We start from the raw sequence: 15601 nt of genomic DNA, 5'->3' as shown, positions 1-15601 counted from the left end.
GAGTTTTACCATTGATATTAACAACAGAAATATCAAAACAAAACATAAAGTAGTGTCATTGTTGATTTAACACCATTGCAGTGTCTAAAATATCACCAGCTACAGTGTCAAATTAACACCACGAATGGACAGGTGAACACTTTTCAACACCATCACAACTAAATACTTCCTACACTTGTGGGTATGGTCCTCTACGGACACGTGATCGGTGTTAGCTTTAACAACCATGGTGTTAAATCTAACACCGATCTTTTTGCAGTGTACTATTTGACATTACAAGCATAATATTATACTACTCCAAAGATTTAAGTTAATGCGCGGCCAATTTTTGCCTCGCATTTGACCTTTTGCGCGTTTACACTGAAATGAAGGTGGGCTCGCCGCCGCGGCCGAGCCTCGCACTGTAAACGGGGTCTCAGTGTAAACGTAAACTGGGCCAAATGGGCGGCCAATTTTAGTCTGGCTCCCAAACCTGTACTATTTCGCTATTCAGGATATTAACCCCCGCAATGTCAAAAACTAGTATAGTTTATTATAGGTGGTTTTGTCCTGCAAAGGATTTTTTCCTTCCGCAAAGGCCTTTGACCGAACGGTGACTTCGTCGTCACGGAATTCATTTGGCAAAGGGCCTGAAAACCAGACAATACCACATAGCATTTGTTTACAAGCAGAGCGCCACTACGACAACATATTGAAAGGTTTGAATCAAAAGCGCAGCCGAGCCCGACAGTGTAAACGGACAAAATTGCGGGGCCCGGCCTCGCAATTGAGGCTGGGCTCGGCCGCGGCTCGGCCCAGCCCCGCACTGTAAAGGCCGTGTCACACCAGCCTTGCGTGCGACCTGCAAAGAACAATTTTGACTACCCGGAGGTCCCCATAGATATCCGCACATGACAGTATACCTAGCATGTATCTCAAAAGTAGTCGCCCGGAGGTGCGCACGCATATTTTTTTTACCCGCAACCGTGTTTAGGCCCTGTCACACCTTTCCGGGCAAGCTACTCGGGCTTGTTACGTGTAGGGATTTTCTAGCATACCGGACATTCTTGAGGGCGGAAAAGGATTTGTGCGAGTAAGTGTCTTACTTGCTGGACGCGTTATACTTGCGAGTATACTGTGTGACCTTTGTACCAGTCGGGTGGGGGCTGACAACTTAGTGAAGGAATTCCTCTAATGGAATGGCTGAAATCTCACAGAATTTCATTATCTTGGCTGCATACGGGACTGCGAAGTACCTGCGTGGGAATTGCCTGGGAAGTACTGCCGCTAAGGGTCTCCTACTGGCGTTCTGCGTGGACCTCTACGGGCATTCCCGCGACTCACCCGGAAAAAGTTTTGGTCATGCTCAAAACTTGGCTGCGGTTAAATCGGACTTGCGTGAGCACCTCCGGGCAACTACGCGCTAGTAGATACTGTCAGGTGCGGACCAACTGCGGAGAGCTCCTTGGAGTAAATTTTTTTCCCCGCAAGTCAAGCCGCAGAAGTTCCCCCGTGCGGTATGACAAGGCATGAATGAAAATTGCAAACATTCTTGTTCGCCCGCTGAAAATCTTCTACGTGCTGGAAACTACCTCCGCGTGAAATTGAATGTTCGGATCGAATAGGAACTTGAATGGCAAAGGTATGAAATTGAATGCTCGGATCGAATAGGAACTTGATGGCAAAGGTATGAAATTTAATGCTCATGTCGAATAGGAACTTGAATGGCAAAGGTATGAAATTGAATGCTCGGAATAGGAACTTGAATGGCAAAGGTATGAAATTGACGGGGAAAACCTATATTTCATAGTCTGATATATCATGTAATTCATCTACATGCATGATGCATGTACAAGTAGAACGTGTAACCCTATTAGTTGGATGCACTCTCTAAAATTTGACTTTCGTAACTTATATTTTGTATATTCCATGTATTTTAACGATGCGGAATTTTTGTTCATAATATGATTATACAAGTATCTCTCATTTCTACCCATTGAGCCTTGTGTTGACGAAGTAAAGTCAATGAATGGATTCATACTAGTAAGGGGAAGACACTAGCATCGTTATTATACACTTGAGTTTAAATGCAAAATCCGATCTATCCATATTTATCAACTTGAGGTAATTGAGATGGAAGCTGCTGAAAAACAAAGAGGACAGGTATTGAAAAAAAGTGATTATTTTGATGATATCTCCTGGAATATTTTTTGTTATGCGATGAGTGCGGTATTATTGAAAAGATTTGATATTTCTTTATTTGATGATGACTATAATAATAAAAAAAACCTTTGACATTGGCGTTCATTTTTTTTTTTTGCATTTAAACTCTTCACTTATTACCTTTGAAATTTATGTCACGTTGGTAATGGGATGATGACGATGATTGTAATGAAACTGGATGGATGGTGATTCTGCTGTCTTTTAATTCATACTTTTATTATAATTTTCCCTCTTTAAGGAAACATTTAAATTACCTGTTTATCATTAGTGTATCAATATTTGTTGTTCTTCACTTCGGGCGAATGCAGATCTATATCACAGGACACGAGATCTGGACTCAATAAACAATCTCACCGCTGCCCAGGAAATTCAGTGAGTACATGATTTTATCATTTCGACAGTGTCCCACCTCTTCCGTTCTATCACTTTTGATACAAATTCTTTATCCATCTGACCACTTTGTTTCGTTCTTTGTTTGTCCTTGTGATATCATTTTGATTGCTCGTTTCCGTCCATTATTTTCAAACTTTGTCCTTACAACCTGTATCTATTTCCTGTTGATATTCCATTTCGGTTTTCCGGGGAATTTCCAGGAGATTTCAGATAAAATCAGTTTTTAATCCCCCCCCCCCCCAACAACATCCTGTAAAACACATACACACTCGCACACATTATTTTTTTTCTTCTAAGTATACATTGGGTAGTTTCACGATAAACATTGACGGAATTTATGAATCAAAAGCATGTGTTATACGTTTCAAATCAAATTTATTGCGTTATTTAAGTCCTGAAAAAGAAAGAAAGAAAAGGAGTTACTGAAGTATCGGCGCTGTTTATCTTTGACAACCCAAGCAATACACACAGGAACTTAGACTTTCTTAACTATAAGAATAGATTAAAAAGCAACTCATAACGCATTCAAACAATATTGTAGACCTACTCAATAACTTTGTTTAATTGAATTTGTGTTACATTTATGTATGAAAGAAGTGCAGAAATGAAGTCAATCAATCGCTCATTCAATCAAAAACAGGACAAAACGACAGGCATAACAGGGAAAAAACACGAAAATTAAACATATACACAAAAATATAGCAGCATGGTCTGACTGTAAATCAGAATTGTAGATGTTAATGCCTACAAGCTGCTGAGAAATCGATATAGCTGGTGATTTAGTGCAGCCGTAAAGATGTGATGATAAAATATAGCGTGCCTTTCAGCGAGATATAAGCCTGCTGTTGATCAATAGGCCGTTTCTGTAATTTATCACAAATTATGGGTGTTTCTTTTCCAACCGCCTAGTAACGAAGTATTTCATTCAGCTGCTCCCTACCACTATAATAGTTCCATATTGGCAGGAATTCACTCCGTTGCTGCTAGGCAGGGCAAGCATTCAGCAAGTTTTGAGGTTGTTAAGGGCAACTTATGTGGATCAAAGCATGCTTAAAAAATCTTAATACATTACAAACATTGCATTCTGGTAGTTTGAGTGGTAAGACATTTTCCCCTTTGACTAATGGTCTAGATTTTCCCGCCCATTTTCATCAGATTTGCATTCGAATTATTGAAAGGAGTTCAAATTCAGCCGATTTTCTAGCGTGGTCCTGGCTCTATACTCTCACGTTTCATTTTGATTCTTTGAGTATTCAATATCATTTCATGTCATTCCTTTTAGACTTCATTTAATTCAAATTAGAGAGAAATTCATTCAATTTAGCGACTCAAAGCTGGCATTCAATTTCGCGCTAGCTGGAGAGACGTTCAAATTCGTGCCAAATACGAGTTACAATTTCATTCATAGGAACACAATTTCACACTTTGGACGTTCGAATTTAGTCAACATACACACCTTCTACAGGCCCTTTTTTCACTGTCATATGGGATGATACAATTTCATTTTCATTTCAAAGTTTCATTATGTATTTCTTTCCTATCGACCTTTCTTTCACTCTCAATTCATCCCTAACAGTATGGATGTAACTTTAGGAATTGGTCATATCCTACGAATATGGGTCCTACACGTCAAATTCCGTATTAATCCACTTTGATTCCATTCCTTAGTTCCCCATGTCCATGCCATAAGTTGCCGCAATCGGATCAGCATGTAGATAGACTACAAGGTCATGCTTCATCCACTAATTCTGTCAGTATTCGAGATGTTCACGCATACTCTGTAATGTAGCAGCGGCTAAAATCGTATATGAATAAAGTGTAAATGTATGTGTTTGAAAGTGGGGTTATACGAGTTATTAGCTGTAGTGTGAGTAAAATGTCACACACATTTGAAGGTACATGTATATCGAGTTCGTTTATTCAAACAGCTGAGTAACTACAAGGAATAAAAGCAGGCAACAAAAAAAAGAGTGCTCATACTTTGTAATTGTTTGCCTTATCGAGAATTTGAATACTTTAACGCTCTCCACGGCGGTGCTGATGCGAATTTGAATGCGCTGCACTTGCATGTTTAATTTTCATGCCCTTTTTACAGCCCTGTGTGAGATACTCATAAAATCGCACGCTGATGAAATTGAATTGAATGAACTAGTCACCTTTTTGAATGTCGATCTCGGTGATCATTTAAATTTACTCGAACTTGAGTGACCGCATCCTTTAATTGAATGCAAATCTGATGAAATTGGGCCGGAAACCTATATTCGTGATGTTAAGAACGTTACAGAGAATTAATTTTCCTAACCAACTTATGAAAAACTGCACACGCAGTTCATCCCACCCTAAAGGTCATTTGGCATTTGGTTAACTTTTTTTTTTTAGTATTGAAGGGTAATTTTTTTTTTTTTTGAGAAAAGTAAAGACAAATGAGGTGGGGACATGACTAAGGTGATTAGTGTGCTTGCCAAAGTTTTCAGCGTATGGCACCAAATTAAAGAAGAGAAAGGAATGCTAGATTAAATGGCAAATCCGGACCTCCAGTTGAAAGGAAGCCTATTTAGAAAGAGTAACTTGTTGACTTATAACAATGAAAATTTGATCAAACGTGGACGAAAATTAAGGAAGTTTACTCTCTAAAAAAAAATCGAGTGAAAATTTTCACTCTAAAAAGAGTGAATACAAAAAAGAGTGAATTTCGAGTGAAATTGGAGTGAATTTTGAGTGAAAATGCTCATTTTCACTCATTTTGGAGTGACGTCAGGGATCACTCCAAAATCTTCGAGTGATCCCTGACGTCACTCCAAAATGAGTGAAAATGAACATTTTCACTCAAAATTCACTCCAATTTCACTCGAAATTCACTCTTTTTTGTATTCACTCTTTTTAGAGTGAAAATTTTCACTCGATTTTTTTTAGAGAGTAGGAATTGTGGAGTTTCACTAGTTTTCACGTAACAGTTTTTGAACAGTCAATACTATACAAATAGTAAATTGATGATGTCATCACCTTCGAAACTTGACATATAGTTTGTAGATACAATCTTTGCATTTTCACCTTCTTCTCTTTTTTTTTCTTTTTTTTTGGGGGGGGGGGGGGTCAAATTGCATTTATGCCGCAGTCTCAAATCCGATATCGTATCTGACTGATAATTATTATAAAGTTATTCAATTAGGCATAACATTAACATTAATATTAACATTAACATTAACATTTACATTTACATTTACATTTACATTTACATTTACATTTACATTTACATTTACATTTACATTTACATTTACATTTACATTTACATTTACATCAACATTAACATTAACATTAACACCAGTGCGCTGAGAAACACCAGTATAAAGCGCCATATATATGCAATTATTATTATCATTATTATGTTTTATCTATGTTTCACACAATCAATGGAAAATAGTGTTGTGAGATGAAGACATCATCAGCTCACTCATTAAAATATTCCTATCAACTGTTCAGGAATTATTTTGCAAAAAAAAAGTAATAACGAATCTTTGACGTTTCATAACTTCCTTGCTTTTATAATCCGATTTTGACCAAATTTTCACTGCTGTGCTTGTCATATTCTTCTCTCTCTCTTCAGACTAACTTTTAACTTGGCCCTTTAGCACTTGGTATTGACCGATTCTGTGACGCGCTATGTGTATTTTTGGCACTGGGCGCAGCCATAGTGGGTGTCTCAGCCGACCCCCCCCCCCCCCCCCCCCCCCCCTTCCCACTCCCCACCCCTCTCCCTACATTAAACATGTTGCCCGGGGTGGGTGAGAGCAGGGGGGGGGGGGGGGGGGTCGGCTGAGACACCCACTATGGCTGCGCCCAGTGCCATGAAATGTCTGCTGCCCTCAACGAGCCCGAATCGGTCAATAGATTGTCTTTATCTTTTATGTTTTAGTTAAACCCTCTACAAAGTTGTATTTTTTTTTCTCTGTTGTTCTGTTTCATTTTCCCCTCTCCTTACTTCCTGTTATAATCACAGGCGCCGTATTTCCTATCACATCAAATGGTGGCAATCTGTGCAGATTTTTCACGAAGGCGTCTCCGAATTAGACTATCGCTTTCAGACCAGCCACGTGACTGTCTTGCGGCGTAACCGATCCAGGGGTTTCCCCGTGAAAGACCACTGCGCCCTGGTGGGGAACGGGGGCGTCCTACTCGGTAGCGGTTGCGGCGCCACAATCGACAGCTACGACTGCGTCATTCGTGTGAACCTCGCGCCGTACGGAGGCGAGTTTTCCAGCGATGTCGGCTCGTCGGTGGATCTGATTACGGCGAATTACGAGCAGTTCAACGCTCTCGTCTCTTGCACCAGCCATCCCTTAGGAGGGGAAACCCCTGCCGATCGAGAGGACTGCGCCTCTCTAATCCACCGTCTGAAAGGAGCCAACGGGAAAATTCTCTGGTTTTTCAAAACCCCCAAGAACTTCCGAACCATGCGGCGAATGTTGAGGGTCCTACGGACAGAGCATAAGCTGAATATGAGCTTCGCGTACAGCCCTGCATTTCCCATGACGGCGGCGATGATGTAAATGGCCGGCTTTCCTTTAAAGACATTCTGCTATTCTCATTTTTACTGAAGCATCTAATCACCACCGCCTTTGTCATCATCACTCTTGCTACCATTATTGCTATCATCTTGATCATCATCACTGCCACGCTCACCGCTGGCATTGCGGTCACTTTTTACACCTGGAGTAAATACCATGATCACATTGTGTTTCCCATCTCTATCACCTCCTCCATCCTGTTATTCTATCTTAATTCAATAATCAGTACGACTATTAATCTGCAAGTTGATTTTTGCTTGTTTGTTTTTGTTTTTGTTGGGTTTTTTTTTTACTGTTAGGCCTACTGCATGCCTAGGCATGTTAGGTAAAATCTGGAAGGTTGCACGTGACGAATTGCTAAATACTCTCGTCAACTTTTTAAAAGCTATTCCAAATGTAAGTTTATTTTAAAAAGTAGAATTCACACATCAAATGGGAAACAACCGAAGACGTTTCATTGAAATTGAATAAGATCGTAATGAAATCTCACGTTTGTTTGTTTTTCTTTGTTTCTTTGTTTGTTTCTTAAGATATTGGTCACCATGAACAGTGATGGAAATCATTTGGGTGATGAGATAAAGAAAAGATGATACGGCCAGGAAACGTGCATATTGTACTGCGAGCTTAGAGAACCATGACCTTATATTTTGAATAACAACCTGTAAAATAGGATTGATAATGGTAGTCTAATCATGGATTGGGAGCAGAGACTAATTTTGACAGCTGGTCAACAAAAAGGTTATCCGTTTTGGAAGAATTGCTGTGCAGAAAAGTCAAACATATCAAAGCCAAATTACTCATTTGATTATTGTAAAATTCCATCACCCCAATTTTTCGAAAGATGAGAGAAGCCAATATGTTAAATTCCATTTGGAAAGGGAAAACAGAAAACAACTCAAGACGTTCTTTCTTTAGAAGAATGTTGTAAAGATGGTTAAAAAAAAATCTTCATGATGAATATCAAAGCAATTGTTTATCTTCCGTCTGAAATACTTTGACCGATTTTTCAACTAGATTCATGGAAAGAATTTTGTCACGGTCCACAGATAGATACGAAGCATTAGCATTTGATTGATCTCTGACATAGTATAAACACACTAAAGTGTTTTTATGAAACAAAAATTGCATTATTTACAATGACATCTTCGAAGGCATGGGGAATGATAAACATTAGATTGTGCACTACGGTGGAAGGTCCTAGCATATCATACAATTGTATGACATTTAAAGTAACATTTTTTCTCAGTTCTTTTTATAACCCTTTCACTGCCGTCTATCCTGCAATTTCTAGACATGCAAGAAAAACAAAGATTTCGTTTACCATTTACTTAAAGAACTATATTAATACACTTGACGAATTTGAATTACAAAAATCAATGACTGTGTCTAAAAATATGACGAACTGACCATGACCATGGTTAGCGACAAAGACGAATGTCAGGACATTTTGACAAATTTGAATGCTCACTTTGTTACAAACTTGATCGACTAAAACGAATACAGCTGACACGAAATTTGATGATATTAATCAAAGGACTTGAAACGAGTAAGCTTCGTCGGACGAAATTGAATTGGAAATTGGTGAAATTGAATGAAGAGATGACAAAAATGGGCTCGAAGTTTTACATTATTTTGCACATCTACCGCAGTCAAAACCCGCTTTTCTGTCTTTGATACGACGAGATGTTTCCCATTATAGATTTTAGTTTTCAATAATTTTAAGCAGAACATCAAAAGAAAATGCAACAACACTTTATTGACATCACCAAAATGAAGTTTCAAAAAGAGGTTATAAAGTGTAATAAAATAAGCATGTTTAACGGAAATGTAATGTTCAGATGCACATCCATAATTTCTTGTGTATGCACTTGTTATCAACATGTAACATCTTAAAATGGTGTCACACACTGACAACACGTTTGTGCCAGTTTTACAAAATGGGAAGGTTTGTTATTCCGAAGATTCGTCATTTCGAAAGTGAAAACAGAAGGCGCGTCCTAACCTCAGGTCGGAAACACGAACTATATTTTGTTTTCGGATTAAAGAACCTTCACAACGAACCTTCGGAATGACGAGCCTTCGGAATAAGGCTAGAAATATTCGCACAGTGCACTTCCGTTATAACGAAGTCCTTTGGCGGTATATCGAAATTTCTTTTCAGCACATAAATATTATGATGATGATTTTTGGACTTGAATGTTCACTTCGTTGTAACGAGCATGTTCGTTATAATGGTAGTGTACTTTATTAACAAACCTACCTCATTTCGGATCCACAAACAGGAAACTTGTATGTTTCGGAATAACGAAACTTCGGAACGACGAACCTTATTTCCTTTTCGAATTAACGAAGCTTTGGAATAGCGAACATCACCCATTTTATGTCATTAGAATCCTTTCCCCACTCCTGCCACGTAAAGCCTGTTTGTGAACGTAAATATTCAAAGTACGTCCACTTATTACACGTTCTTGATTTTGTCACAATGCAGGGCATGGCGTTTTCGTTTTCCCTCGTCTGGGCTGGCCACGTACACCGCCGCCACCCAGTTTTGCCGTCACGTCCATCTCTTCGGCTTCTACCCCTTCGCGACGGACTCGAGGAACCAACCGCTCCGGCACCACTACTACGAGAACACTACCATGAATTACTCGAAAAACGCCCACAAAATGCCGGAGGAGTATCGGCTCTTTCTAGAACTCAACAGCACAGGTGCAATTCGTCTCGTGAATGACTGTCGATGATTATTAATTTTTAGATAGGGTGGCGTTACACTGTCACGAAATTGACAAAAGATGGCAATACGAGGATACAGAAGGTCACAGGTTATAGCACAGGACTGAACCACACACGGAGGCTACACAAAGATGTGAATCTTCATTAAGAAGTTTACCCGAAGGAGACACGAAGGAAGCACGTTAGCTACACGAAGATTTTGGCACCGCTCGCAAAGTTGCCTGGTGGTGGCTGAAAAACTCCTATTATGTTTCTACGATCAATGCCGAATTACAACATTATCGCGTGTCCGTCTTTGGTCAATTTCGGGACAGTGTAATGACTGCTTAAATACTTAAAAGTGACTCGAAGTGAGACTATCTCTTGTGTTTTTGAGCCTTGACATCATTGGCGATGAATGGAATTATCATCATGGCGAAAAAAAATGACGGCTGAACAGCGCTGAAAAGTTAGTAGTCAGGTTGATATTGAACATAAATATGCATTGTTTTCTTGCAGGAATTAAATAGTTTATTCTCGTTTATTCGTAGCAGAAAGGCAAACAAACTGAAATATGCTTTATGGTTTCCAACCTTATTACGACTGAATTGACACTTGCATGACTTGAGGCTATGTCAATTAGAAAAAAAAAAACAAAACAGTATTTTAGAGGGCGCTATTTTACTTTCAGGGACACTGGATGCTGCATTTCACAAAGTTTCAAGCGTTGAAATTGCCATTGCCTGAACATGTGAAATAGATCGTTTCATTAATCTATTGAGTATTATACCTTGCAATGTACGCATTGAGGTTGGTCGATATTAATGGTAAATGCGTGTGCACGTGAAGTTATGTGGCTTTGTCATTATCAACAACATTTTGAATTTAACATAACGACTGAAATCAAATTGACTTGAGGCTTTAATGTATTTATGTCATTTGTTAAACGTTAAAAAAGAAATCGGTACTTTAAATACGCATACAGTCGTTTGGCTTTGTCATTAAAGTACCGTTCCGCATAATGTCCAAGTAACTTTGATACATTTTGGAAAAAAAATCCAAGCGCACAAAATGACAGAATTTTCACCAGCATTGGACTTAAGAATGGCAGAATTAAAGCTATAGCATTTCAAAGTGTAATTTATTTTCACCGGGTATGGATACTGGTCACAATCGCCCATTCAAATTAACAGACTGGTGATGATGTTTCAGACTCATAATTCCCCAACAGGCTTTCCCGTTAATATGCATTGAATAATTATAGTGGCAATACAGATTACCATTAAAAAAAAGTGTTACCCGTCGAAACTATAGCTAGAGCAATTGGTCATATAGTTTAATTTTGTATTCAAGCTTAACTCAGATTGGAGGATATTGTTTTGATTCACTTACAGGGCAAGGAGCCAGCTCATTTATCCACTTGTACATATTGTATTCGATTTAATTTATTTGGAATGCAGTCACTATAATAAATGATAGCAATCATTTTAACCTTTATCGACACCTTAAATGATATGAATTGATTAATTGCCTTAATTCGTCTTCGTAGGGCACAATTAATGTGCCTGCGGTGATACCATTTGCCGACTATGCCAGTCTTGCTGAAATGAATGTTGAGAAATATTTCGTAAGATATGAATCACAATGTGTCAAAATGTGCACTGGGATTTGACTTGTCGAGTTTCCAGTACTGTGTAATGATATTTCAATGTACAATGTATTTCATATATTTGTCGTTATCGTAAAAACTTTAAGTCCTACAGTTTAAGTAAAAGCTTATTCGAATGTGTGCTGAGTCAGAATTAATGTGCGCTGATATCTCACGATAATTGTCGTCAAAATTATTTGTTTCTAGTTTTAGAACCTGTTGAATTAGAGGTTTTACGGCTGACACGCACCTAGCCACAAGGGTGTGGAATGAAACTGTAAAACTTATATCATGTCAATGTATGCCTTTTATTTTGTGAAGATATATGATCCGTAGTCTGTACAGCAGTGTTTACTTCCAAGCTGCTCGATCCAGTGGAAGAGTGCAATGTCGTTACTTCTTGAAAATTTGAAATACAAACCCTTTTATCAATAATACACTCCGCGGATCTTTCGGGTATGATTTTATGCTGTGTCAAATGCTAAGATTTTAGTCGAAATTATACTTGATTAATCACGGGTGATGTCGACATTGTAATGTGTTTTATCATCAATAGTCCACAGTGATTAGGATCATTCACATAAGGATGTGTTTAATCACGTGTGTGTGTGCGTGTGAGTGTGTGTGAGTGTGTAAGTGTAGAATCTAATGGCGGAAGAAATTAATGTATTCATATCACCTCTAGTATACCTTATCATAATATACAGATATTGCCCTTTTGTGATAGAGATGTGATCATCTCAGCGGGAGTTATTGACCCCATAATGTCTCTAAGGGAAAACATAAGTCTTATACCAAAGGGAATGTCGGGTGGTATGAATATTACAACAACGATAGATAAGACAATATTTCGTACATATACGGTTTTCATAAATACACATCATATCATTCTAAATCCTTGAACTGTTGAATTATACACACTTGTATATCACCTGACGAGACATTAGTTCTTGTAGGAAATATAACGATTTCGATTTCGAATTCAATGAAATAAGGTTAGTTAATCCGAAAAAGGAAAAAAAAAGTACGTCTAATTATCACGAACCTTCGGATTGTACAAATCTTATGCGGATGGGAATTAATTGCATTATACCCGTCAGAAACAGTGATCCCGCTCCTGTCCCGACTTCGTCATCACAGATTATCTAATTTACGTATTAAAGAACCTTCTTTCATTTTCGGATTAAGGAATCTGATTTCATTCTCGAATCAATTATCCTTATTTCATTTTCGGATCAACTAACCTTCGGAATAATGAACGTTCGCGCGGAATAACGCCACAAAATGTTTGGATTAATGAGCCCTATCTATACTTTAATTTTCTAGATTTCTCTATTAAAGTACACGTGTATTCATTTTCAACATCCAAGATATGGGGAGTTTGTGAACGACCCTTATGTCATTAAAGATTCGTATTAACAAACCTTCGGAATGACGAACGTCACCTCTTATGGTTAATGTAACTGGTATTGCTATATTTATGACCAAAATTATCATATCATTTTTATATTTTACTTTGTTTTTTATTTTAACCTTGTAAGTTTCATTTCAGAAGGCGTTATGATGAAACGGTGACGTAATTTCGGCCCATACTCCTTATACGACTGCTGTAAATTACGTCATTGGGTGCAATGGTTAATGATCTAATGTTAGTAACTTTCAATAGCAGCAGCACACTCATACGATCGTTCTCACTCAGACTAATTAAAGACAGGGAAGATTAAGTTCCTGTCGAAATAGCATTTATTGCTTCGAGAGTTCGGTCTTTACACAGCGACAGTGTTGATGCCGATACAACTGGTTAGGGAGCGGACTGGGCCAAGTCTCTATAGCCTGAGAAGTAAAAGTGAAAGTCCTATCTCCAAGGATGCCATGCAAGTGCCCCTCTCCAGACGATTAGTGTCAGTGTATTTATAGGCCAGGCCTTGGACGACCTCTCTGGCACGCGACCACAACTAGACTAATAAGCTAGTTCGGAGTTAGCATCATGGGCACATTGGTACGAATGACCTTTCTCTTTTTTTCAGTCGGTTAGGGGCACTTCACTCGTTTTAGAGCGACATAATGCATAAGCTTTACATAACAATTTATGGAATTCACAATCCTGTACAAACAAAGAATAGAGTTGCGTAGACCAGATGAGCAGAACGATCCGTCAATTTACACTTAGGAAAGCATCCATTTCATTATTTTGCATTGAATGTATTGACAATCTCTTTCTATTGATATTGCCAAATACCACTTTGTCTGTCAGGTGGATGTGCTGGCAAGCAGCATTTATAAGTATCTCATGAATAATCATTACATTACAGAAGCTTATCCCAGTGAATTTAAAAATCATTACGCCTGTTGGTCCGAATGACCTTGTTTCTGCTCATGCGCAAAGTGGAACTACGAACTGGCTTATACGACTCACGACTACTACTAACAGACTTTGGATCCGAAATTAAACACAATAGCCTCCGAAAAAGCACGCTTGTTTATTTCAGACCAGAAGTCGCTTATAGTCGTGCGAGTGAAAGTCGTCACACTTTACGACTCACGGACTACTATACGACTTAGCGACTTTGGATCTGAAATAAACAAGCGTGTTTAATCTGAGGCTATTAAGATTTATTTCGGATCCAAAGTCTGTCAGTCGTAATAGTCGTGAGTCGTATATTGTGCAACTCCAAGGACAGACTGTCCGTCACTGTTATCCTTGGATTAAATTACAAACAGGCCGAAACCCTTACTTTGAGCATGGAGCTACTTTGTAGCTCCATGCTTTGAGGAAGAAGTGCTACAAGTAGTTTTATACAAGGAGCATGTGTTTGAAACTCTTTGTTTTATAGGTTTATAGTGACCTCGTCTACAGCCACTATGTCTATTTTCCAATTGGTCTACTGGCATATCGTCTATTACCGATTCGTCTAATACCCATTTGGTCTACAACTTGTTTTGTCCAGTACCCATATTGTCTAATAGTCACTTTGCCCACTACCCGTACTGTCTAATACCCAACTCGTCTAAGGAGCATTTCGTCTACAAAACAATTGATCTAATAGCCAAATCGTCTACACTCACAATGTCTATTTGCCATGTCGTCTAATATCTATTTTGTCTACTACTAGTTAGTCTACTCCCACCTCGTCTACAAGTCATTTAGTCTACATTCACTTTGTCTAGTTATCATATCGTCCAACCCTTAGTTTGTCCATACCCAATATGGTCTATACCCATCTGGTCTACTCCCAACTGGTCTACTCCCAAGTGGTCTACTCCCAACTGGTCTACTACCAACTGGTCTACTCCCAATTGGTCTACTCCCAATTGGTCTACTCCCAATTGGTCTACTCCCAATTGGTCTACTCCCAATTGGTCTACTCCCAACTTGTCTACTCCCAATTGGTCTATACTCGTCTATACCCAATTGGTGTACTCCCAACTGATATAGTTTTACTCTCAACAATTTACCCAAACTGATCATTTCCATCTGGTCATGCTAATAATGAATATACCACTTTGTCTAGTGTCCAGTCCGTCTCACTGTCATGAACTATTCCTATTAAACCCTGCCCTTGATTAGCACAAAAATCAATATTAGACTATTCTAGTTGTTAATTATTCCGCACATGCTGAATATAAAGACATACTAATCACTGGTGAGACATGACTATCCAGTCTACATTCTGGCCGTAAAATAACTAAATAATGATAAACTAGCTCAGTTACAATCCTCCATCACAAACGATTCGCCCCACATACCTCACGTGTGTTACCGTCTGAATAGGGATTTTACGAACCGGCGAATACGAACATTTGCCGGTTCGTAATGTCACAAATTGCAGCATTTGGACATTTTGAAAATTCGTCATTACCAAAAATACGTGTTTTCGTGAATTTTGCGATTTTATATTTTGGGGATAGGTAGAGTTTGGTATGGACATTCAAAAAATGGAAAAAAGTGAATTTTGAAAAATCGACCCAAATTCGAACATTCGCCGGTTCGTAATGCGACCGACGAATTGTATATAGTGAAACTTACGTTACCATATTTTAGATCAAGATTTAATTTCTTTCCATCATCGCAAATCATATT

The 15601-nt window shown here is 38.6% G+C and overlaps 1 protein-coding gene across 1 annotated transcript in view; it reads left to right on the top strand.

The window, feature by feature from the left end:
• The window catches only part of LOC139729090 (alpha-2,8-sialyltransferase 8B-like), a 37856-nt gene extending 27393 nt beyond the window's left edge, over window positions 1-10463 (top strand). The window contains exons 2-3 of the mRNA XM_071640013.1: window positions 6593-7138; window positions 9649-10463. Coding sequence (XP_071496114.1) covers window positions 6593-7138; window positions 9649-9901 — 799 coding nt within the window. The 3' untranslated portion in view covers window positions 9902-10463. The remainder of the gene's footprint in view (window positions 1-6592; window positions 7139-9648) is intronic.
• The last annotated feature ends 5138 nt before the right edge of the window (window positions 10464-15601 follow it).

Source organism: Diadema antillarum, unplaced genomic scaffold (assembly GCF_040938485.1).
Source record: "Diadema antillarum isolate AM-2024a unplaced genomic scaffold, OU_Dant_1.0 seq00000217_RagTag, whole genome shotgun sequence".
NCBI lineage: Eukaryota > Metazoa > Echinodermata > Echinoidea > Diadematoida > Diadematidae > Diadema > Diadema antillarum.
The sequence above is the reverse complement of the archived record's forward strand: the minus strand, read 5'-3'. Positions and strand labels throughout refer to the sequence as shown.